Here is a 25,600-nt window from a genome sequence, read left to right as displayed (position 1 = left end):
GGTCTTGTTGGAAAGCAGGTCTAAACTTATCAGATAATCAGACTAATCAGATAAACAACATATAGCCAGGTAAGATAAAATAAATCTTTTGGGCCAACAGAGGCCTTATTCCACCCCCCTCCGCAAATTAATGGGAAAATGACAGGCCATAGCAGCCCTAACACCCTTTGCCCCACTGAAAATGAGGGACAACCCTTCTTGAATCCCCCAAAGCTTAGTTTTATGCCCGTGGGAGAAGGTGAAACTGTTACTTCCTCCCCCCATTGTTTTAAAGTTATGCAGGGGGAGCAGTCAGGCCACTCCCCTGGAATTCCCACGTGCCCCTGAGCCTTCAAATATGAAGGGCCCAGCGCCCATCCTCCTAAACAACCCCTTCCCTCTTGCCCACCAGTAGCCACAATTTCGTGATGCAACCCACCCTGACTCCTACTTGTCTGAAGTTAAAAAAAAATTACTGCAACCCCTCCCCTCACTCTCAAGCAGGCCCATCTGAAAAGCCGGGAAAGCCTAGCTGAAAGGACACAAGCTCCATCCTGAGGTAGATCTGGAAGTATATCTATTGATATCCCATGGCATACTACGAGATTATAGAAAACACTGCAGAGTAGAAATATCTCTACTACTCTGGCTGGGGTATACATTAAAGCTCCCCTATTTTGTCCAAGCAGTGAAATCTACTTTTGAGAACTACGAAGGTGCATTCTATGACACAGCGAGTAGAACATAAGGCCTCATTGTATCTCGTCTCCACCGGACTGTTGGGAATAGCAACAGAAGTGAGAAGACAGGTCCTGCAACCAGATCCCGAATCTACTGCAGCAAAGACAGAATGGCTGCATCAGTGACATCACTGTGACTTTGAGATATGGATGGAAACCCACAGCATGCTATAAGACAGTAGAAGCTAGCCTCTAGCTTAGCATGAGCCTTCAAAGCTTATTTCCCTACTGTAAGTCTATGCCACCTTTTTCTGTGACTCTATATGAACATTATAACACTGGCTTAAACTGTGTCAGAATCTTCCAGACACTGATTAAGAAACTGTGTCTGAGGTTTCCATCAAATGTGTGGCTGTCCCTCACAAAAAAGCTAAGGCTACTCATTCACAGCAGTCATCAAACCTTTAAGCAGTATATTAGAGCTACCACACCTGTCCTAGCAGAAAAAAAAAACTCTACCTCATGGTATGAATGTGCAAGTCCCTGGCTGCTCTGCAGTATTGTCCTCCAGAGATACAAATTTGTCTACCCTGACACAGTGAATATGTTAGTCCCAAAAATGTACAGGTCGCTGCTTCTGCTTTACCTGCATGATGGGAAAGAGAAACTGTGCCTGACATCCTAGCTGACTCATTACTAACAGGGCACCCCAGATCTGGGTCTGCCAGCAGTGTGGACTCAAAAAGGTTGTGATTACCAGTGAGATTTCAACTGCTCCAAATGGGAGGATTAGAAAAGGCAAATGTTTAAAGTAAACTTGTAGAAAGTGTATAGCGGCTGCTCACACGCAAAGCTTTATGAAAAGTGCATTGTTTGGCCTCACAACATTGGCAGACTTCTCCAGCATGAGGAGAGAAAGCCAGGCCCTGGTGCAATGGCGTGTAGACCGAACTGCACAAGCCACTTGTCGAGTCAGCAATGCTGTTACATCCCCCACAGCTCATCCATGTCCATCCCGTTTGCTGCAAACACATAGCCAGAGAGGGAATAGAGAAAGAAGCATCTCTCTTACCTACTAGCCAATCATGACCATAGAAGCCATCCTCAAAATTTTCAAAGAGGCCCGATTGTCTAAGTGTAAAGGAATCATGCACAGCTCCTGGGTACCTGGCCACCACATCGGGGATGCGCAGTCAAGTGTTACATACCACTTGCACTTTGATGGAGAAGTGCTTTCTGTTGCGGAAGATCTCCTCCTTGTTATGGGGTGGGATGATGGCTATGTGAGTGCAGTCGATAGCTCCCAGAACACTGGGAAAGTTAGCTGTAGCATAAAAGCCTCTCTTTAATTCTATCAAGTCTTGCCTGTCCTAAGGAAATGCTATGTTTAATGCAGTCAGATACAGCTATTATGACCTGGACCAGACAGCAGGAAAAAGTGGTTTGGGACTGTAGGGAGAAAAGCTATGCGTTCCAACATCACCTCCCTTTATATATGTAAATACCAGAGACTCTCCTGTTCATTTCTTAGAAAAATTACCCAACTGTCTGAATAAAAGCTCATTTCCTTTATTTATAAATTACATAGGGCTAATCTTCACTTCGTCAGGCAACACACACACACACACACACAAACTATAATAAAAGCAATAATTACAAAAGCATATTTGTCATCCAGTGTCTATCAGATTAAAATTAATCAATTAATACCAGCCCCACATCTTTCTAGTCATGACTTGTAAGTATAGAATGCTAATGAGCAGTAGCTTCCTGCCCCACAGACTAGGGAATAAAGTTACAGTTCTTACAGCAAGGGGACCTGCAGCTGAACCCTCTCACCCTCTGGATCTTCAGCAGGCTTGTCTCACCAGGACCCAGAAGTTTAAGGTAGCAGGGCCTATTCACCAGACAAGGATGTTCCGAGCTGAGAAGGGCTTCACCTTTTCCACTTTTTAGAAGCAAGGTGCACTCAGCTCCTCTACTGAGGGATACCTGGGAGGAGACCAGTCTTTTCTCTCTCTGCAGTAAGTGTGGGGAACTTGTCCAGGGTGGACAGCTTCCTTCTCTTTCATGGGTAATGATCGGATGATGACGTAAGGCCATGAGTGCTATTAGCTGACTCCTTTGCAAGGGCTCACCTATGCATAATTCAGCAGCTCATGGATAGGCAGGTGAGTGCATAATTAAGGCTTTTAATTAGCAGATTTTCCCATTCTTTGGCCAGTCCTTTGTTTTCTGGTACAGTTCAACAAGCAGTCAGTTCTGATGAATGACAGTTGCCCAGGTTTATTTATTTTATTTATTTATTTAAAATCTTTTCTATACCGTCGTTATGGTGGGTACCGTCACAACGGTTTACAGTAAGGCACACAAAACAATGCAATTAAAATCTTTCAGTTTACATAGGTGCCATAAGGTTCGGTAACATAGTTTTTAATAAATGTAAATTGATAAATGTGAAAAACATGTCCAGGTCAATTCTATGGCAGTTTTGAGTACAAGACTCATTTTATAATTGTAACTTATCCTTTAGTGATGCGTTCTCTATTAAAATAAAAAACAAAAAAAACTACACACTTGGTGATTACTGTTGTGTGTATGGGTGTTCCTTGCGCTTCCCTGGTTTCTATTCCCCCTTCTCTTTTTGAAAAGCTTGTTTAAACAGCTAGGTTTTTAGATTTTTCCTGAATGTTTTGTTTTCTCTTTGTAACCTTAACTCCAGGGGCATGGAGTTCCATAGTATGGGTCCCGCTAGGGACAACTGATAAATCTGGCTCTCAGAATGGTCTTACCGCCATAAAAGGGGCCCCAAATGTTTTTGTGGTACAGATTCATACACAGCACCATTTGTGCTCTATTTCTCTTGGCTGCTTTTGGCTCCAGCTCAGCTGGGGGTGGGGGGCTAGGGGGTACCATATATCTGTACATTCCAGTCATGTACACAGAGCTGCAATCTGCATTTGGCTACCCATAGCAGAAATGGCAATGTCCATTTTTTACTGACGTCAGAGAATTCATTTTGGCTGCTTGTCCTTGTAAAAATTGGTATTTGCTACAGGTTATTCACCCGATGACCCCTACTGTTGACTGGAAGGAGCTGGATGCCAGGAAATGCAGTGTGGCCAATAGTTTGGTGAGCCCAGCTATAGCATGAAACCTTTCTGTGACCAGATCCAGATCCCCTTAGATTTCTTTATATAATTCCAGGATAGCCTGAGAGCCTACGCGATACTTGCTATCCACATAATCTTCTGGCATGACTAGCAATTAGGCATGCCGGGCTCTGGTGCAGGAGGGCTCAGAACTTCCCTTGCCTTTTCTTGTGGTTGTTGTTGTTCTTGTTGTTTGCGACAAGCATCCTGAAGCAGCCAGTATCCCCCAACATGTAAACTTACCATGAACATAATAGGTTTAGGATGACAGGCCAGGTAAGAAAAGGTGTTTATGTTGGCCCAGGAGGGTATGGTAGGTGTATCTGATAGAAGGCCTCATTTTACCATACACAATAATAGCTGCGATAATAGCAGCAACCCACTATAACAGCCATGGTCACATGTAAAAATTATTTTCACCTTTACCGCAAAAAAAAAAAGATAGCAAATGTTGCTTACCTGTAAGGTGTTTTCACAGGACAGCAGGATGTTATTCTTCACATATTCACCAGGGTCTTTTGGATCTCCTCAAAAAGAACTGGGAACACCCTGGTTCTGTTGCTCCAATCAACAGAAAAGCTGATACCACGTATTTGGTCCAGTCAGCCCCAGGATTCCAGAAACTTCAGCTGGATCACCAATCTGTGGTTGTAGAATCTGCCCAAAAGAGGGCAAAAAGATCAAAACCCCACTCTTCCTTTCCCCCAGGTAAGGTACAGAAATTCCTGGATGCCATTGGCCGGCGTGTCTTCTAGGCCCATCTTCTTGCCGAAATAGCAGTTGCAGATACCCTGGAAGCAGTGTCAAAGATATCGTAAGAGGATCTTATTTCATGCTTCCCTGCCTCGAAACCCATGTGTACCAGGGTTTGAAGTTGTTCCTGGAATTGCTGAGGCAGGGACTCTGCAAAGTCCTTTATCTGCTTGAATAAGACCCTGTTGTACTGGGTCATATACAGCTGGTAGGAGGCGATCCAAGAGATAAGCATGATCCCTGGAAGACACGCCGGCCAATGGCATCGGCATCGATGGTTGAGGCATCGGAAGGACTCCCGATGGAGGAATGGGGAATGGTGTTTCCCCTCCCGATGACAGGGTAAGCAGGGATGGCACCAGAGCCATTGGTGACCCAGGATCCATCAGTGGAAAAGTGGCTATGAGCGCTTCCATCTTCGAGAGCAGCAGTGCCAATGCTGCCGGAATGGGATCGATGGTCGGTTCCATGACCGGCACCGATTTCGGCGCCGGGGGACCTTGGAGTCTGTGCATCGCCTTATCGATGGCCTCCTGAACCATCCGGTCCAGTTCTTCATGGAGACCTGGAGCAAGCAGCCCCGGCTCTGGAAGAGAAGAAGGAGGCAGAGGCATAGCTGGAGGGACCACCGTTACAGGCGGAGTCGCGGCTCCCGATACCTGTCCAGGTGAGGGTTGCCTTGGTGATCCGGTCGCAGAAAGGGTCGGTGCCTTTTCTGGATGGGGTTTTCTTCGATGGCGGCTCGGACGATGGCGAGGTCGAAGATTTTCCTTCCTCGATGGTCCGAGACTTGCGGTGTCGATGCCAAAGTTTTTCTCTACGATCCCCTCGGTCCTGAGGGGAAGTAGAGGTAGTTGAAGGCAGAGAAGTCGTCAACACCGGACAGTCACCAGCAGGTGGCCGATACTGGCGTGAAGTGAACGGTGCCGGTTCAGACGACGTTGATGCAATATGCGGCGTCGGAGTTTGAGAATGGAAGAGAAGTTCCATTTTCTCCTAAGGCACATTTGGTGCAAGTCAGGACATCATGCTCGCACCCGGACACATTACACAGACTTTATTCGGGTCTGTTATGGACATGGTGTGAGTACAGACTGGGCACCGATGGAACCCCGATGCCATGGCGTTTGAAAAATTTAGCCACGTTACGGCAGGGCCAAACTCGATGGGAATCGACCGAAAACGGGTAAAAATTTACCGGAGTACCACGAAGTCAAAAATTCGAAGGAGGGACCCCTGTGGGGTATGAAAGTTTTTAGTAATTCCATGAGGAAAATTCCTGTCAGGAATCTCTGTGGAGCTCCTTAACCCGCGTGGCTACTGCTGCACGGAAAAAATAAGACTGAAGGGGGACCCCTGCTGGCTGCAGGTTTAATGCCATGCTGGGCATGCCCAATAGGTGCCAGTCAAAGTTCTAGAAACTTTGACAAAAGTGTTCCATGATTGGGCTCCATCCTATGATGTCACCCATATGTGAGGACTACCATCCTGCTTGTCCTGTGAGAAACAGTTATTTCTGACATTAAATCCTGCATTATTGTGCGTAAATCTATTGTGGAATGTGGTAAGAGACCTTTATTTGAATTTGCTCCTCCTACTTGCATACTCAAATTAAAATTTGTATGCTAGCTTGCGGTGCGATATTTATCATGCGTGCAATGCACATAAGATCACATTTAATACGAAATAAGACCCTAATGCATTTTGATAAATGACCCGGTAAGTGAGCCAGATAAGTCAGACCTTCTGTATAGCAGGTCTAAAGTTAGCCAGATAAAACTTATCTGGCTAATTAGGAAGTTATCCAGGTATGGCTATGCCGCTGAATATTCCAGCTAAGTTAGTCAGATAAGCCTTACCTGGCTAACTTACCTATCTGTTTATCTTTCAATATTTACCTCTCTGCATCTAATAAAAATAATCAAGTACAACCATACCGATATATATTTTCTCAAAACACATCGCACACACATACAATAATTCCAATGGCAGCATTTGCTTTTTGACCTCCTCTTGACCATCTCTTCCTCAAATATATCAAGCTTAAAATTAATAGAAGACAAGTGAAAACCCAAACAACTTGTATTATAATTAGTGAAGAACAGAATGCACAGCAGTAAAACTACAGAGAAGATCAAACCATAGACAGACTGGTATACAGTAGGTCTATGACCATCTCTATCCTCAGTCAATGCAGTTAACCACACCAGAAGCTTGTATTATTCCTCTCTTGGGACCTCAGTGCATCCAGATCTGATCTCAAGAGATATGCCCCAGAGCCTGAAGGTGCTCAGCTTGGATCTCTCACCTGTCTCCCAGATCTCAGGGCAACAGACTTGAATTTCTTTCCTCTCCCCAGACCTAGGTACCCAGCTTGGATTTTTCTTTCCTCCTGGGAATTCAAAATTCCTGGATGGAATTCTCCCCATGCCTGTACAACTGATGGTCACTGTGTCTATTTCAATTTTTGAGTTTGTTTAAATTGCTGGTAAACCTTTTTTGTTTGTTAGTTTTTACAAATCTACATGCTCCGTTCTTTAACTGGATACCTCAGTCATTTCTCTATGATGACAGCAGTAGTATCCACACATAAACCTATATTTATTTCTAATTAATAGATAAAATGCTATTGTTGGTAAAGTGTAAGTCAGATTCAGTGGACATAAACTAATAGGAAAGTTTTTACTTAAAATCAACCTTTTTTTAACATTTGTAATTGCATTTTCTAATAGAGATAGGGCAGCAGGCAGTGAGCATACCATTAGATGCCCTTGCTGTGCTGTTGCCTCAGAAGACCTGCCTACTAGCATGGACAATTATTTCATAACAATGCCCGCTTGCTCCTTGCACTCTCTCTGTTCTCAGTTATCAGCTCACAATTGGATCCAACTCTTGGAATCCACAACTCAGACAGGAGCAATGAAATCAGCAATCCCAAGTTATCCAAAACCAAACAAAAGATTTAGATAAATATTATTTGGTGAAGGACTTTCCCAAAGCATTTATGTACAGTGATGTTATAAATGTTTATTAAATTAATTTTTTAGCTTAATAAACCCCAGATGTATTTATACTTTTAATTAAGCAATCATTTTTTATGAGCAGGATGCTTTCTGAAAGTTATTGCCCCATCTGGAAGAGTTACCATAAGCTTTTAACCCAGTCAAGCAATTAAATGCTCTATGTGAAGAGGATTAATACAATCAAGCTAAAACATGTGTGGTTTGAAGTTTTTTAATGAAATACTCCAATCAGATTGAGCAGGTGAAAGAAAATGTAAATATCTAATCTAAATAAAAATAACTTTCACCAAATACTGCAAAGCACTGAACACTACCAATGCTGAATTTATTATCTGCAGTAAATGGAGAAAAAGACTTCAGAAATGAAACGTCTAATTCACTGAACTTACAAGACATTTATTTATTTATTTATTTATTTAGCATTTTTCTATACCGACCTTCAGAGTTAAATACCTTATCAGGTCGGTTTACATCGAACAGGGACGTAAACAGTAAAACATAAACAACTTATTATAATCAGGAGAAACAAAGTTACATTTAACCAGGACTGCAAAACTTGGAAGCTTAAACAGCTGGAAAGAAGGCGTAAGAGGGTAGTAAGTTAAGAAACTAAGATCTAAAAGTCCGTGCTAGTGCTAGTTGAGCTATTATGATAATACTGGTGCTTGTGTCGTATTTAGAGAGGATCTGGGTTCCATTGCTCATGAGCCGGTTCGTCGTCTAATGTGTATCTGAGGGGTCCGGGAAGGCTTGGCGGAACAACCAGGTCTTGAGTTTTTTCTTAAATGTTACTAGGCAGTGTTCCAGCCTGAGATCTGCTGGGAGGTTGTTCCAGATAGCTGGGCCTGCTATTGAGAACGCTCAGTCTTTGGTCGAGATGAGGCGCGTGGCTTTGGTTGTGGGGGGTTGAAGTGCTCCTTTGTAGGTCTCTCTAATCGGTCTGCTGGAGGTATGGAGTTTGAAAGGGATTTCGAGGTCGAGGTGAAGGTGATTATGGATGGATTTATGTATTAAAGTGAGTGATTTGTGTAGGACTCTGAAGTTGACTGGTAGCCAGTGTAGGTTTCGGAGGATGGGAGTAATATGTTCTCTCCGGTTGGTGTTGGTCAAAATTCTGGCCGCGGCGTTCTGTATCATCTGTAGCGGCTTGGTGGTTGAGCTGGGAAGGCCTGTGAGGAGAGCACTGCAGTAGTCTATTTTGGCAAATATTAAGGATTGGAGAACTGTCCTGAAATCATGGAAAAATAGGAGAGGTTTGAGTCTCTTTAGTACCTGTAGTCTGTGGAAGCAGTCTTTGGTTGTGGTGTTGATCATTTTCTTTAGATTGAGGCGGTTGTCTAATATGACCCCGAGATCTCTTACATGAGTATGGGTGAGATGGGAGTTGTGGTGTGAGTTGCGTTGGGTCTGTGGAGTGAGGTTTTCTTGGTTGGAGGAGATGAGGAGTAGTTCAGTCTTTGAGGCATTGAGAACTAAATTAAGACTGCTGAGGAGACTGGTGATAGATTGTAGGCAGTTGTTCCAGATCGAGAGTGATTTGGTAATGGATTGTGTTATGGGAATCAGAATCTGCATGTCATCGGCGTAAATGTAGTGAATTAAGTTGAGACTAGTTAAAAGATGGCAGAGGGGGAGGAGGTAGATGTTGAATAGAGTGGGAGATAGTGATGATCCTTGAGGTACACCACGGGAAGAATTTGTCGACGGCGATTCTTTATTGTTAATCTTGACTTTAAAGCTTCTATTGCTAAGGAAAGACTTGAACCAGCTGTGGGCTGTTCCGGAAATGCCTATGTCTGACAGGCGATTCAGGAGGATGGAGTGGTTGACGGTGTCGAATGCCGCCGAGATGTCAAGGAGAATTAGAAGAAATGAGTGGCCTTTGTCCAGCCCCATAATAATATGGTCTGTTAGAGAAATGAGAAGGGTTTCCGTGTTGCGTGATTTGCGGAAACCATATTGGGAAGGGTACAGAAAGTTGTGATCTTCTAGGTAGTCTGAGAGCTGGGTGTTTACCAGTTTCTCTGTAAGTTTGGCTAAAAAAGGAAGATTGGAGATGGGGCGGAAATTAGCTAATTCGCTAGGGTCCAGGTTGTGTTTCTTCAGGAGGGGTTTAAGGGCTGCGTTTTTTAGACTATCTGGGTACATTCCTTGACTTAAGCAGCAGTTAATTATGTTGGTCAGCGCTCCAGAGATTGTGTTTGGGATAAGTAGCAGTAGTTTGGAAGGAATGCTGTCTGCGGGGTGGCTGGATGGTTTCTGCTTTTTAAGGATGGATTCGATCTCTTTGGTGGAGGTTAATTCGAAGTTGTCCAACTTGACTCCCTTAAGTGTGTGTGTGTTGCTGACAGGAGCGGGCGGTATGGTCTTGGTTGGAAGGAGTGCTAGAGTATTTGCAATCTTCTGCTGAAAGAATATTGCTAGTTCATTTGCTTTAGATTGAGCCTGTTCGTCAGGGATCGTTGGTGGTAGTGGCTTTGTGATTTGTGCAACATATGAAAAGAGAGCCTTTGCGTCATATTGGAGATCGTGGATTTTATTAGCGTAGTATTCTTTTTTTGCTTTTAGAATTAATGTCCTGTATAGATGTAGAGTTCCTTTGTAAGATGATAGGGTAGATGGGTTGGGGGCTTTGCGCCAACTGTTTTCTTTGTGTCGTAGTTCTTGTTTTTTCTGTTTGAGATCGCTGGAGAACCAAGGTTGATTTCCTTTTTTTGTTGGATTGATTACTTTGGAGACTGCTGGGCATAGTTTGTTTGCTACTGCTTCCGTGATCTTGTGCCAGGAGAGCACAGCTGAGTTGGGGTTAGATAAATCCAGGTGAGTAAGTTCCTTGGTGAGCTGTTCGCTGAGTATGTCTGAGGCACACGGTTTCCTGAAGTGGATGGTGGAGAGGTGCTGAGGAGCGTGTGATTGTTTTTTTATGGAGAGGGTGGTTGTTATCAGGAAGTGATCTGACCAGGGGATAGGGGAACATGTGGGTTCCCTGGTGCTGGAGAAATTGGAGTTGATGAAAATAAGATCCAGCGTATGTCCTGCCTTGTGTGTTGGCTTGTTGATAATTTGGGTGAATCCCAATGCACTGTTGGCAGTGAGGAGTGTTTCACAATTGGCTGAGTAGTGAGCAGCATCGATGTGGAGGTTAAAATCTCCCATGATTATGGTAGGAAAGTCTGAGTTGATGTGCTTCATTATGGCTTCGATAAGGGGGGAGGAGTCTGCTTCTAGTACTCCTGGAGGTGCATATACTAAGAGTATCTGTAGTTGGTTTGATTTGAATAATCCCAATTCTATTTTGGATTCTGACTTGATTGTGTGCGATGTTAATCTGAATTCTTTCTTGGAAGCTAGTAGCAAGCCGCCGCCTCGTTTTTTGTGTCTGTGAATTGAGAAGAAGTCGTATTTGTGCGTGGGTAATTGGTTGATTAATGCTATGTCAGAGTTTTTTAGCCATGTTTCTGTGATGGCACAGAAGTCAGGGTTACTGTCCAAGAGATAGTCGTTGAGGATATAAGTCTTTTTTGTCAGAGATTGGGCGTTGAATAAGGTTACAGAGAGCAAGGTTAGCCCTAGGAACTGTCAGTGGCGTGATCATGATTGGGATGAGAGACCTGGGAGTTCTTGCCGGAGATTCTTGCACGTGAGGCATGCTGCGGAGTTGGCGGTGGTATCTGATAGGTATGTGTTGTGTTATCATTTCTTCAGGGGTAAGGCTTGTAGTGTTGTAGATGAAGAAATAGTCTTATGAAGGTGGAGGGTCCTGAAGGCAATCTATATGGAGAAGACGCTTTGGTGGGATTCTGATGAGGGATGGGTGAACGAGGAATGTTTGGACTGAAGGTGTATCAGCTGGTGGAGATGAGTTTGAGTACGGCGCTGGAGAACGATGACTATGTTCGTTTGGTCATATATAAAGTTGTGGGACAGTACTCCGTGTAGAGGGTGAGAGTATAGTCTTGTGCCCTCTATTCTCTCTAGGTTCGAGTTTTGGGTTTAGGGTTTGTCTTGGAGTATGGTCTGGTGTCCCTGAGAAGTTGCCGTCTCCCTGGTCTGCGATAGTATTAGTTGGTGTTTGCTGGGTTAAGCTGTTGAGACTGCAGGTGTGTGTGGCGGGGTGGCGGGCTGCTTTAGGGGCTGCACAAAGGGGCGCACAAAGGGGCAAGCCCCTTTGTCGCGTGGCGCCTGGTGAGCTTCAAATTTAAAGGTCCCTCTCGCGGCATCCGATTGGTCCGCCTGGGTTGTGGGCGGGCTGGACGGCCGAGCGGAGGGACGGCGTGGAGGAGGAGCAGCGCCGAAGACTTGCCTCGTGGTCTGCGTCCGGGCTCGCCGAGGGTGAGGGAAATTTCAAAGGCTTTACCCCGGCGGGTCTAGGCGCCGACCGCGCAGGCCTCCCTTCTTGCTCGGGCTCGCTGACGCTGCAGAGAAGCTGAAGAGGATCGGCGCCAGGTGAGCTTCAAATTTAAAGGTCCCTCTCGCGGCATCCGATTGGTCCGCCTGGGTTGTGGGCGGGCTGGACGGCCGAGCGGAGGGACGGCGTGGAGGAGGAGCAGCGCCGAAGACTTGCCTCGTGGTCTGCGTCCGGGCTCGCCGAGGGTGAGGGAAATTTCAAAGGCTTTACCCCGGCGGGTCTAGGCGCCGACCGCGCAGGCCTCCCTTCTTGCTCGGGCTCGCTGACGCTGCAGAGAAGCTGAAGAGGATCGGCGCCGGGTGAGCTTCAAATTTAAAGGTCCCTCTCGCGGCATCCGATTGGTCCGCCTGGGTTGTGGGCGGGCTGGACGGCCGAGCGGAGGGACGGCGTGGAGGAGGAGCAGCGCCGAAGACTTGCCTCGTGGTCTGCGTCCGGGCTCGCCGAGGGTGAGGGAAATTTCAAAGGCCTTACCCCGGCGGGTCTAGGCGCCGACCGCGCAGGCCTCCCTTCTTGCTCGGGCTCGCTGACGCTGCAGAGAAGCTGAAGAGGATCGGCGCCGGGTAAGCTTCAAATTTAAAGGTCCCTTTCGCGGCATCCGATTGGTCCGCCTGGGTTGTGGGTGGGCTGGACGGCCGAGCGGAGGGACGGCGTGGAGGAGGAGCAGCGCCGAAGACTTGCCTCGTGGTCTGCGTCCGGGCTCGCCGAGGGTGAGGGAAATTTCAAAGGCTTTACCCCGGCGGGTCTAGGCGCCGACTGCGCAGGCCTCCCTTCTTGCTCGGGCTCGCTGATGCTGCAGAGAAGCTGAAGAGGATCGGCGCCGGGTGAGCTTCAAATTTAAAGGTCCCTCTCGCGGCATCCGATTGGTCCGCCTGGGTTGTGGGCGGGCTGGACGGCCGAGCGGAGGGACGGCGTGGAGGAGGAGCAGCGCCGAAGACTTGCCTCGTGGTCTGCGTCCGGGCTCGCCGAGGGTGAGGGAAATTTCAAAGGCCTTACCCCGGCGGGTCTAGGCGCCGACTGCGCAGGCCTCCCTTCTTGCTCGGGCTCGCTGACGCTGCAGAGAAGCTGAAGAGGATCGGCGCCGGGTAAGCTTCAAATTTAAAGGTCCCTCTCGCGGCATCCGATTGGTCCGCCTGGGTTGTGGGTGGGCTGGACGGCCGAGCGGAGGGACGGCGTGGAGGAGGAGCAGCGCCGAAGACTTGCCTCGTGGTCTGCGTCCGGGCTCGCCGAGGGTGAGGGAAATTTCAAAGGCCTTACCCCGGCGGGTCTAGGCGCCGACCGCGCAGGCCTCCCTTCTTGCTCGGGCTCGCTGACGCTGCAGAGAAGCTGAAGAGGATCGGCGCTGGGTGAGCTTCAAATTTAAAGGTCCCTCTCGCGGCATCCGATTGGTCCGCCTGGGTTGTGGGCGGGCTGGACGGCCGAGCGGAGGGACGGCGTGGAGGAGGAGCAGCGCCGAAGACTTGCCTCGTGGTCTGCGTCCGGGCTCGCCGAGGGTGAGGGAAATTTCAAAGGCCTTACCCCGGCGGGTCTAGGCGCCGACCGCGCAGGCCTCCCTTCTTGCTCGGGCTCGCTGACGCTGCAGAGAAGCTGAAGAGGATCGGCGCCGGGTGAGCTTCAAATTTAAAGGTCCCTCTCGCGGCATCCGATTGGTCCGCCTGGGTTGTGGGCGGGCTGGACGGCCGAGCGGAGGGACGGCGTGGAGGAGGAGCAGCGCCGAAGACTTGCCTCGTGGTCTGCGTCCGGGCTCGCCGAGGGTGAGGGAAATTTCAAAGGCCTTACCCCGGCGGGTCTAGGCGCCGACTGCGCAGGCCTCCCTTCTTGCTCGGGCTCGCTGACGCTGCAGAGAAGCTGAAGAGGATCGGCGCCGGGTAAGCTTCAAATTTAAAGGTCCCTCTCGCGGCATCCGATTGGTCCGCCTGGGTTGTGGGTGGGCTGGACGGCCGAGCGGAGGGACGGCGTGGAGGAGGAGCAGCGCCGAAGACTTGCCTCGTGGTCTGCGTCCGGGCTCGCCGAGGGTGAGGGAAATTTCAAAGGCCTTACCCCGGCGGGTCTAGGCGCCGACCGCGCAGGCCTCCCTTCTTGCTCGGGCTCGCTGACGCTGCAGAGAAGCTGAAGAGGATCGGCGCTGGGTGAGCTTCAAATTTAAAGGTCCCTCTCGCGGCATCCGATTGGTCCGCCTGGGTTGTGGGCGGGCTGGACGGCCGAGCGGAGGGACGGCGTGGAGGAGGAGCAGCGCCGAAGACTTGCCTCGTGGTCTGCGTCCGGGCTCGCCGAGGGTGAGGGAAATTTCAAAGGCCTTACCCCGGCGGGTCTAGGCGCCGACCGCACAGGCCTCCCTTCTTGCTCGGGCTCGCTGACGCTGCAGAGAAGCTGAAGAGGATCGGCGCCGGGTGAGCTTCAAATTTAAAGGTCCCTCTCGCGGCATCCGATTGGTCCGCCTGGGTTGTGGGCGGGCTGGACGGCCGAGCGGAGGGACGGCGTGGAGGAGGAGCAGCGCCGAAGACTTGCCTCGTGGTCTGCGTCCGGGCTCGCCGAGGGTGAGGGAAATTTCAAAGGCCTTACCCCGGCGGGTCTAGGCGCCGACCGCGCAGGCCTCCCTTCTTGCTCGGGCTCGCTGATGCTGCAGAGAAGCTGAAGAGGATCGGCGCCGGGTGAGCTTCAAATTTAAAGGTCCCTCTCGCGACATGCTTCATACTGTTTAATCATTGGTCATAAAAACCTCCGACCATCAATCTTACTGTGCTTTATTTCTTCATGACATCTTGTCTATTTTTTATGTTCTTTTTAAAGGATTTTTTTATTTTAAAAAATATATATATTTTTTAATTTTATTTTTATTCATTTTTATCATGATACAAGCAAGATATTTATTTATTTATTTATTTATTTATTCATTCAAGAACTTTTCCATACCGGTATTCGGGAGTACATCATATCACTTTACAGGTAACTTAACATATTACAGAGAACAAGGGCAGGGGAAACAAGGGAACAAATGTGTAATAATATAATCTTACTATTTGAAAATAAAAATGCTATCATCACAAATAAGCCAACTTATGTAAATATTATTACAGGAAATACGCATTTTTCCATCAAGAAACAAAATTATATACGAGGAAGAGGACATCCAGGAGAATTTACAAAATAGAATAAAGAAATAGGCTTAACGTTAAGCAACCTCTATATTATGGCTCCTCAGACCTGTTAATACTGGGAGAGATGGTCACTATACTCCTTGAATTTATGAATTTAAGCTGTTTGGGCAAGAAGAATAAAAAACATTCATTCTGGGATCTAACAATGCATTTGCACAGGTATCTCAGTATGAAGGAGAATCCTAAAGAAACAATTTGTGCCTTTAAAGCAAGAAAATCTCTCTTTCTATCTTGTGTTGCACGAGCAAAGTCAGGATATATTTGTACTTGAGCTCCATAAACTGGAACAGATATACTTCTAAAATATCTCCTCATAACTTTACTTAGATCTTTCTCCGACACAAACGATACCAGGAGAGTTGCGCGCTCGTAGATCTCAGCTGTTGAATCTTCTAGAAACTGTGTTAGATTTTCCAATATCTCGGGGTGATTAATCATAGAAGTTTTTTCTTTAGAGGAAACAGGTAGAAAATAAATCTTGCTAACGCAAGGAGTATTTTCTTCTTCAAATTTGAGAATTTCAAGAAAGTATTTTTTTAAAGTTATTTAGGAAATCTCGCCCACTATTTTAGGAAAATTCAGAAGGCGTAGGATTAAATGCCGGGAGTAATTCTCCAGGTTCTCAAGCCTATGGGACACACTAGTTAAATCTTTAATCAATTTAACGTTACAGTCCTGAGTTTTCTGCAAAGCTTTTGCCATAGAATCCATCCGTGGTTTAAATTCTTTTAATTGAGATTGAGATTGAGATTGTCCAGCTTTGCATTGTGATCCTGTAATGAACTACCCAGAGCAGTCACCAGGTCCCAAATTGCATCCAAAGTCACAATTGCTGGTTTAGGAGGTATTTGAAAGTGGGTTAACTTGCCTATTTTCCTCTCCACAGCGTTTTCCACCAGCAAAGTTTCCCCCGTTGCTGTTGTAATGCTCTCACACTCCTTCTGCTCCCTCTCCAGGGTCAATGTGACCAACACACCACCTGGGGTTGCCGATAGTCCCGCGAGAAGTGAGAGAGTCAAAGGCATTCCTCCTCTCTGGCCCCTCCCTCCAGAGTCGCTGGAACCGCATCAGGACCTTGAATCACAGCTGACAGAGGGAGTTCCGGGGAAACTACCACCTTTGGAACTTGAGGAACCGGGGGACTTAAGGTAATTTCCCCCAGCGATGTTGATGCTCCTTCATCGATCACCGCAGCGGGGGCTTCCTCCCCCTATTCAGTTGCTTTCCTGGTATAGGTGGTAATAAGACGCTGCCCTGAGGGAAGGGTCGAGTCAGAGGGGTAAACTTGTACCTTCCCTTTCCTTTTCGCCAGTATTTTTTTTTTTTTTTTTGGTAATTCCCTAAGGCACCAACAAGCGATATTACCATGATCCAGTTCACGCCACCATCTTGCTTCCCATCCCCATAAAAAAATATATATTTAAAGAGGCTTATCTTGATCTTGTCTCAAGATCTTTAACATCTAGATGCCGCCAACGTTGGCCAAGCGTTTTGCCAAAAAGGCTGCTTCAGGGAGTCATTTTAAAAGAAAAATTCTCTATTAAAACAGGTAGAGAGTCCATCAAGCTAGGTTGAGAGAACATTGCACAAATCTCATCTTTGTGTGAGTTTCCTCACTCCGAAGGTCATCAAATCTTCACAAGAGAACACTGTTCTGGTCGTACGTCTCACTTTGAATGTCGAAGTGGCCCCTAACTCTTACACTAATACTAAACCTTACCTCGATTTACTAGGTGGGCCTCCTATAGAGATATAAATACTTACCTAGTATGAGTGCATTATGGCTAGTCTCTTTCTCTCTCTCACTCTCATAGCTAGGCTGGATCTCCAGCAGCTTAAATACTAAAAACAATATTTGCAAAAACACCAAAAAGCACAATAAAGCCATATCACACAGCTTAATGCAATTGAAAAAGGTATAGTTAAAATCCACACTATAGCCGTGCAACATGGCTTCACAAAATTGTGAAGCCAGCCCACTTGGCTACAAATCCCACCCCAAACTCCTCCCCTTTTTCTGATATGCATCGCACCATGCATTATGGTGCTTTCGCATGCGTTAAAGGTGCTTAATGCATGCGAAAAAGCCTTACCGCATGCGAAAACGCCATATATTACTTTGATAAATTACCTCCTTAGCCAGATAAAGCTGAATATCAGTGTTTATCCAGCTAAATTACCTGGATAGTGGATTCCACCCAGAAATGCCCCTGCCCCTCCCCAAACATATCCAGCTAACTTTTTACTCAGATAAAAAGTTAGCCGGTTAAGTCCTGGGTACTGAGTACAGCCAAATATTGAAATGGCATCATTTGTCCAGCTAAGTCCCTTAACTTAAGTGGACAAATGGTGCTGCATATGGACTTCTATATAGATAAATATATATACATTTTGAAATTTACCATATATTTTATCAAGATACAGCATGTGGCGGAATCTGGGTTAAATTCCCAGCTCATGTTTTCTTCTCCACAGACAGGACAGGACTGAGATTGATGTAGAATCAGCTTTCAAAGCCCCTGAGAAAGAGGGAGTCATGGTCTTTGCACAATGGCAACACCTGATGGCTTGATTCAGGCCCTGTGGCTGAAGGGTTCTGGAGTGACTCTTGGTGTATGGTTTCTGGCCAAGGATTGTCGCTGCAACAACTCAACTAACATGAGTTGAGAGGGGATATAAAATTGGGTAAGTAATCCTTGTGAATGAATGCTCAAGGCACCAGGTCCCAGCCCCTAGTTCTATCTGAGCTGGAAGTTCAAAGAAGCAGCAGGAGGAAAATAAGAACCTGCACATTCAAAGAAAAAAAAAAAGCATATTGTAATGAGGAAATGTATCTTCATTTAGCTGGGATCTCCTACCATTGCAGAACACAGCAAACCGGAGAAAATCCAAATATCGCTCCCCTTCAACAGGATTCCATCCTATATCTGGATATCCCTTGGACATCAGCAAATGGCAGCTCTGCAAACCACATCCAGCTAAATACCGTACCACCTTAAACAAGAAAACAAGAAATGGTTACAAGGAGATACATATTTTAGAAAGAGAAAGCTATTTCATCATTTAAGCTGGATCTTAACATATAAGGGACTGATTTATGCCAGTGGCAGGCATAACTTACAAGATAAAGAAAGGGGGGGATTTAGGTAGGGCTGGGGGGCGGGTTAGATAGTGGAAGGGAGGGGAAGGTGGGGGGGGGGGGGGTTTGAAGGAAAGTTCCCTCAGAGGCCACTCCGATTTCGAAACGGCCTTGGCGGGAATGGGGAAAGCCATCGGGGCTCCCCTAGGGCTCGGCGCACGCAAGGTGCACTAGTGTGCACCTCCTTCCGCGCGCCAACCCCGGATTTTATAACATGCGCGCGGCTGCGCGCGCATGTTATAAAATCGGGTGTACATTTGTGCGCGCTGGGTAGCACGCACAAATGTAGGCCACGCATGTAGGTTTAAAAATCCGGCCCATATGTTATAAAATAACCACATCCCTAAGCATGGGCTGACAAATGTGCACACATGTGCACTCGCATGCAACTATGAAAGTTACTTGCGAGCAGTCACAAGTAGCCACTGCAGATCCTTTATTAGCACTGGCAGAATATGAGAATGAAAGCAACTCCTGCACACTTTGTTTCTTTCCTAGTTATGTTTATTCCAAGTTATTCTCCTCCTTGTTCTTTGTAAGACATATTATTGTCATTATTTATTGCCTGTTAGAATGTAAACCGGAGTGATAAGTAACTCTGTTACCTGAACCTCGGTATAAAAAAGTTATAAATAAATAAATAAATAAGAAGACTCGCAGCTGCATTTTGCACAATTTGATAATTATAACTGCGCTTCTGGGTAGACCTGAATATGGTGAGTTGCAGTAATCAACCCTGGTGATTAGGAAAGCCTGAAGAGCGATAGCAAGTGCAGGGCTTTCCAGCAAGAGCAAGAGTTGCCTCTGACATAGTAGATCTAGAAAAACAGATCTTGACACATTTGCAATGAGCTTTAAATCACTCCTATATTACATACAGTATCCGAGAACGTTTGTTCCATCCAGAGTGAGTAAAATTTCTTTCATTAAATGTTGATGCTTCCCTATCCACAAGATGTCATATTTTGTGGGGTTTAGCTTTAGCTTATTCATTTTAAAGCACGTCACTATCTCTGTCAAATAGTATGTATTTATACTTTATTTTTATTACAATATATCATTTAAACAAAGCACAAACTTTGTATAGAAACACAAACAGAATAAGCATAGCAACAATAATAAGTGAACAATTAAAAAGAAAAAAATTATACAAATTACTCATCTTTTCTATTAATAAGTGAAAAGAAAGGGGGAGAAAAAGAAATAAAAGGAGAACAAAGGAAATGACTGAAACAGGAAAAAACCTGAAATTCATATATAATTAGGTACCAAATATTAATATCAGGACTGTTGATTCAGAATGGGAACAGTCAATGTTATAATAACTTTCCTAGCATCTAAGAAAGTTTTAATTTGATCTGGAGAGAAGAAAACATATGAATCACTGTGGTATTGTTAGGAAGCGCTAGGAGAGCGGCTCCACTTTCCAGGGAATTGTGTGTTCTTGGACCATGGCTCGACCCCAGAGGAACTCCAAAGAGGTGCCGAGGCAGGCGAGGCATGCCCAAGCATGGACTGGACAGGAGCAAGACTAGACTGAAGACAAACGATGGAATCCGGAGCAGGAGCAAGGCTGGAATGAAGACAAGGATGACTGAAGGTACTGCCCCTCCTCCGGACCTGCATGCTTCGGGAAGATCAACAATGCAATGATGGTCTTTGAATGGTCCTCCGACCATTCCAAGCCCTTTCGGACCTGTCGCTGGGTAACGGCAAGAAGCGGCAGGCCGGACAGAGGCCAGGGACAACGAAGGCCGAAGGCTCAGACGAAGACTCAGGCAAAGACATGTACAAGGTACTGAAGATGAAGATTCAGGAACAAGGTACTGAAGACAAGGATTCAGGATCAAGTACTAGATTGAGGCTGTGACACAGCGCGCCCTACACAGCCCGCCCACGGGGTTGGTCGCGGACCACGCTGGACTCGAAGCAGACTCTAGGCGAGATAATGGAAGATGAGACTGGAGCATGGCAAAGATTCCATAGAGGCCTGCACTGGGGCATGCCCTACACAGCCGCCTGTGGCTGGTCATGAAGCAGGTTCTGGCAGAGTCTTGGGCATAGACGGAGCAGACACAAGGGGACTCCGTAGACTGGGACAAGAGATTCAAGGTTCAGGAACAAGGCTTAGTAACAGAGTCTGCCGGAGGCTTGTGCTTGCAGAGAGAAGGCAGACCTTGTGCCATGAGGTGCCCTACACAGCCCGCCCATGGGGCTGGTCGCGGACCATGACATGGCACGCCAGGAAAGGTGGTGACAAGGAACCAAGGGTTCAGGACATCAAGGCTGGATCACGGACATCAGGAACTGGAAGACAGACATTAAGACTGATTATAGACATCAGGAACGGAAGACAGACATCAGGACTGGATCACAGAACATCAGGACTGGATCACAGAACATCAGGACTACCCATGGACATTTGGAATGGAAGACGGACATCTGGACTGGATCACGGACGAGACATGGAGCTCCAGCGAAGAACAAGAAACACAGGACCTTGAAGAAGCGATGGATTACAGAAGACTCATGGAGTGAAGGACAGGAACATCCAGGAGCAACTAACTCCTTGCAAAGGCAAAGCAAGACTGGAAGTGAAGCCCTTTCATAGGGCTGAAGCAAACTTGGCTGATGACATCACCGATGAGGGCAACGGGGCTTCTCCTGCCGCTGGCCCTTTAAATATTGTGGTGAGGTGCACGCCCGCGCCTAAGGGAAGGCAGGAGAGAAGCAGGAAGAGACAGGCCCGTCGGTGGTGGCGACCCAGCCATGTGGAAGGCCTAGCGAGCAGCAGCATCCATGGCAGCATCCCTGCCATGAAGATGGAGAAAAGGCAGGCTGCAGGAGCGACTTCCTGACGCAAAGAAGAAGAGGCAGGCAATGGCAGAGACGGCCACCCTGCCGTCTAAGGACCCTGGAAGCGGCTCCAGCCATGAAGAGGACACATCGCGGAGCAGGAGCAGCAGCTTCAGCCGCGGAGGGCTCCCAGCAACAGCTGCACCAGGACCGCAGGAAAAGCAGGAAGCAGCAAAGTTGTAATGGGGGATTGTCTTTTTGATTCAGGTATGCAAGAGTATAAAATCTTTATGGACAATACTCGAGTATGAAAAATTATTGTTTGAAGACGATGATTGAACTTCGATAAAAAGGATGACACACAATTGAACTGGTGTTGAATCATGGAGTCTATAAATTGACGCACGCGTCGGTTTTCTTGATGTGGCTGGTACTATTGAAATTCATGGGGTCGGTTTTTTGATATGATTGGAGGTATTATAAGTTGGGTAATTGGTATTTTTATGTTATTTATAGAATCCAGTGCTATGTGTGGATATTACTTGCATAATAAGTAGCTGTGGTGAAGATTTATCCTGTTCATAGTGATTGATGAATGTGAATATATGCAGCACTCAATTTGAAGATGGTGATATGTGAGTGACGTCAACATGAGAATATAGTTGCGCTATTGTGAATCATCATTCCCTGAAGAAGCCCGTGTGGACAGGTGAAACAAGATCTTCATTGGAATATTTAATTTTGTATTTATTAAAATAACTAAAAAATGCGCAGAGATGCAAATTGACATTTGTACTGATGTTGGCTGTTTAAGCAAGATGTATATCAATGATATATAAACATGTATGTGTAATTATGAAAGCATATGATATTGTTAGCAATTTTAGGTGGTTTGAATGATGTGATTGGGTGGAGTGGTGTGCATGAGTTGGATGATGATGAAAGGAGGGTAAAGCATGGATGATATTGTTTTAATGTAAGGGAGATTATAAGCACACATAGCGGGATTTGTGAAAAAAGTGCGTTAAACATAGTGGGGCGGATTTTAAGAGCCCTGCTCGCGTAAATCCGCCCGGATTTACGCGAGCAGGGCCTTGCTCGCCGGTGCGCCAATGTTCCATAGGCCTACTGGCGCGCGCAGAGCCCCGGGACTCGCGTAAGTCCCGGGGTTTTTCGTGGGGGGCGTGTCGGGGGTGTGTCAGATCGGCGCGGTGTTTTGGGGGCGGGACGCGGCGTTTCGGGGACGGGCCCAGGGGCGTGGCCGTGCCCTCCGGAACCGCCCCCAGGTCCCGTCTCGGCACGCTAGAGGCCCGCTGGCGCGCGGGGATTTACTTCTCCCTCCGGGAGGCGTAAATCCCCCGACAAAGGTAGGGGGGGGGTCTAGATAGGGCCGGGGGGGGGGGGGGTGGGTTAGATAGAGGAAGGGAGGGGAAGGTGAGGGGAGGGTGAAAGCGAGTTCCCTCCGAGGCCGCTCCGATTTCGGAGCGGCCTCGGAGGGAACGGCAGCAGGCTGCGCGGCTCGGCGTGCGCCGGCTACACGAAATCGGCAGCCTTGCGCGCGCTGATCCAGGATTTTAGCGGCTACGCGCGTATCTACTAAAATCCAGCGTACTTTTGTTGGCGCCTGATGCGCCAACAAAAGTACGCGAAGGCGTGCTTTTTGAAAATCTACCCCATTGGGTATTTGTATGTATACAATAAAAAAATTTTTGAGCATTATAGATTGCTGAGATCCTCTGTAACATATGTATAATTTGTATTGTGAACAGAGGTAGTGCATGTGTGTTTTTGTACCTGTCGAACCAAAACTAGCCAGATATCCAATTTTTGCACCTTTATGCTGCCCTTAAGTCCCTACTCCTTTTCCCGTACCCCTTAGTACAGCCTTCTGCCCCCTTACTCTACCATTAGACTACAGCATTGTAACTTTGTAAGATTGTAAATGGTTACTAGTGTTATTATATGTACATATCCTGTGATGTTATTGTAGTCACATAATAAGGTTATGCTCCATCTCTCTCCATATCTTTGCTCCTACTTATTTTCTCTCTCTCTTTATTTTCTCTCTGCCTCTTCCACCTCCTCCCTTCTAGCCTGCTCCTCCCTCCCCCTCTCCCTGTTCATTGTAATTTCCATTCTTTATAGTTAATTGTAAACCGGCGTGATGTTGCCTACGAATGTCGGTATATAAACGTTTATAAATAAATAAAATAAATGAAAAAATTGCTTAACAGAAGAAAAGCAAAGGCAGAAAAATTTGACACATTTTTCCCAACCTTGTACACTGGGATCTTATCCTATTCATTGCTGTGGCTCTTGGGGCCACAAGATTTCCTGTATGAGCTCCTTGGGTCACACAGATCGCAGAGTTCCAGCAGTAGGTTTTATTACATGTCTCTGTGGATGTGGAACGAAGCCAGAAACACCTTGCATGCCTGAGTGGCATGGAAACTTTTTTTTTTTTTTTTTTTTAATATACTGAAGTATTCAATTTCATCCCCCATCAGCCCCTTCCCTCCGTTTACCTCCTCTCCACTTTTCGATATTTCTAAAAGCACAGCAGACTTTTGAATACACACAGACAGACAGAGATACCCGGTCTGAACATGCCGATGTGACTCATTGACGCAGGGGTTGAAATACAAGGCAAACCTTCTTCCCTTTCCTCTCCTCTCTTTTCTCCTAATGATATCTCCTTGTTTGCCCCACACATGTCTAGGGATAAATTCAGACCTGTTTTGGGGGAGCAAAACTCTCTTTTTTCCTGGGATAGATTCTCCCCCCTCCCCCCCATCTGCCCCTCCTTTCCCAGAATACATCGCAAGCTCATTTACTGTTTTCAGTAAATGGCTGTTTTTGAATGTGTAGTTCATGTTAGTAAAAATTAAAAAATCCTTCTAGCCTCTGGCTGAAACAACTCCTTTATGAGCGAATTTTCAAAGGGCCGCGTGTGTAAAAAATGGGACTTATGCGTGTGGCTGGGGCCTGCGCGCGCTGCACGCATTTTTAAAAAGGCCCGGCCACGCGCGTAAGTCCCGATTCATGCACACGTGCTAGACCCTGAAAAAGGGGCGGGACGGAGGTTGTCCTGGTCAGCAGCCATTAGCTGTTGTTCCAGGGAAGCGAGTGCAGGCAGCCGGCCAGCATGTGAAAGTTGCTTCTGCTCCAACGGAGCAGTAAGTACAAAAAAAAAAATGGGGATAGTTAGGGTTAGGTTAGGGGTCTGGGAAGAGGTAGGAAGGGTAGGGTTAGGGATAAGAAAGTTCCCTCCCAGTCTGCTCCTTAATTGGAGTGGACTGGGAGGGAACTGAGGAAGGCCCAATTGCGTCGCCACACGTAGTTTACTAAAATTTACCACACCCCTTGAACGCACCGCCCACTCATGCATGGCAATGAGATTTTAAAACATGCACGAGCCAGCGCGTACGTTATAAAATCGGCACATCCATGTGAACGCACTGGGAGCCACACGTGCGTGCCCTTTTAAAATCAACCCCTTATTGTCCTAAGCAGAGAATGTCAGCCCATTTAGTTTGAATTGTTTTTGAATCGATTCCTCTTCCTCTCAGTGGTGATCACAACCAGGGACAGAAATGCAATATAATCCTGTTATAAGAAATATCTACTGCTAATCTTAATGTAAATAAGAAGTCTGTTAAGATGTTATTTTACTTAACATAAGTGTTAGATTTCAGACCATTCATCTCCCCAGAGTTCCCCCTCCTTACTGATAACAGATCTATCTATGGTTGGGTGCATGCAGGGCTCTGTAGTTTGATCCAACCTCAGAACAGACATCTGCCCCCTCTCTCCCTGTCATCATATGCTCAGGAATGTCCACGCTTCTCTCTTTGTATGTGGAATGAGGCCAGAATTCAATGCCCCCATTCCTCCTCTCCACTGTTTCTGCATTCTCTCTTTATAAAGTGTATGTATTTAATGTTTTAAGCAATAAAGATGACAATCTAATTGCTTCTGTTTTACAGGCTTCAATTCGAACACGTTTTTGAAAGTCCCACAGACAGAGCAGGAAACAATAATGGACCAGCACCAAAACCTGAGACACTCTGTTTCCTTCCTTCCTACCTTTTTAAAATATTTTTAATCTGACTATTTGTGTTATGCACATCCAGAATATGCATGTTTCAACTCAAGTTCGAGCCCACCAAGAATTTTTAATAAAATTGGAAAAAAAAAGTGACATTTGAATCAAGCATGAACTCCATATAATGCAGGTCATAGACCCATAAGAAGTGGCAAGCAAGATTTGCTACTGTGATAACCAAAGAAGTGAAGGAGAAAAATCTTTCAAATAATTTGAGCAAGGGAGAAAAAACAAGAATGGGAATCATGACCTAAGCCCAAAGATTTTATTCAGTTTCTTACTGGAAAGAAAACTTAGAAAATAATGAAGAAAGTCTTTTTTTTTGTTATCAGACTCTATATATTCCAGAGAGATTATAGAGTAATGTGCTATTTTAGATCTTGGAGGCATCATAGCAGTTTTTTGAAGGA

The 25,600-nt window shown here is 46.3% G+C and overlaps 1 protein-coding gene across 1 annotated transcript in view; it reads right to left on the bottom strand.

Moving 5' to 3' along the window:
• RYR2 (ryanodine receptor 2) overlaps positions 1 to 25,600 on the bottom strand; it is a 1,771,220-nt gene that overhangs the window by 683,857 nt on the left and 1,061,763 nt on the right. The window contains 1 exon segment of the mRNA XM_029593907.1: positions 18,009 to 18,144. Within this exon segment, the coding sequence (XP_029449767.1) occupies positions 18,009 to 18,144 (136 nt within the window).

Source organism: Rhinatrema bivittatum, chromosome 3 (genome assembly GCF_901001135.1).
Source record: "Rhinatrema bivittatum chromosome 3, aRhiBiv1.1, whole genome shotgun sequence".
In the NCBI taxonomy this organism is placed as follows: domain Eukaryota; kingdom Metazoa; phylum Chordata; class Amphibia; order Gymnophiona; family Rhinatrematidae; genus Rhinatrema; species Rhinatrema bivittatum.
The sequence above is the reverse complement of the archived record's forward strand: the minus strand, read 5'-3'. Positions and strand labels throughout refer to the sequence as shown.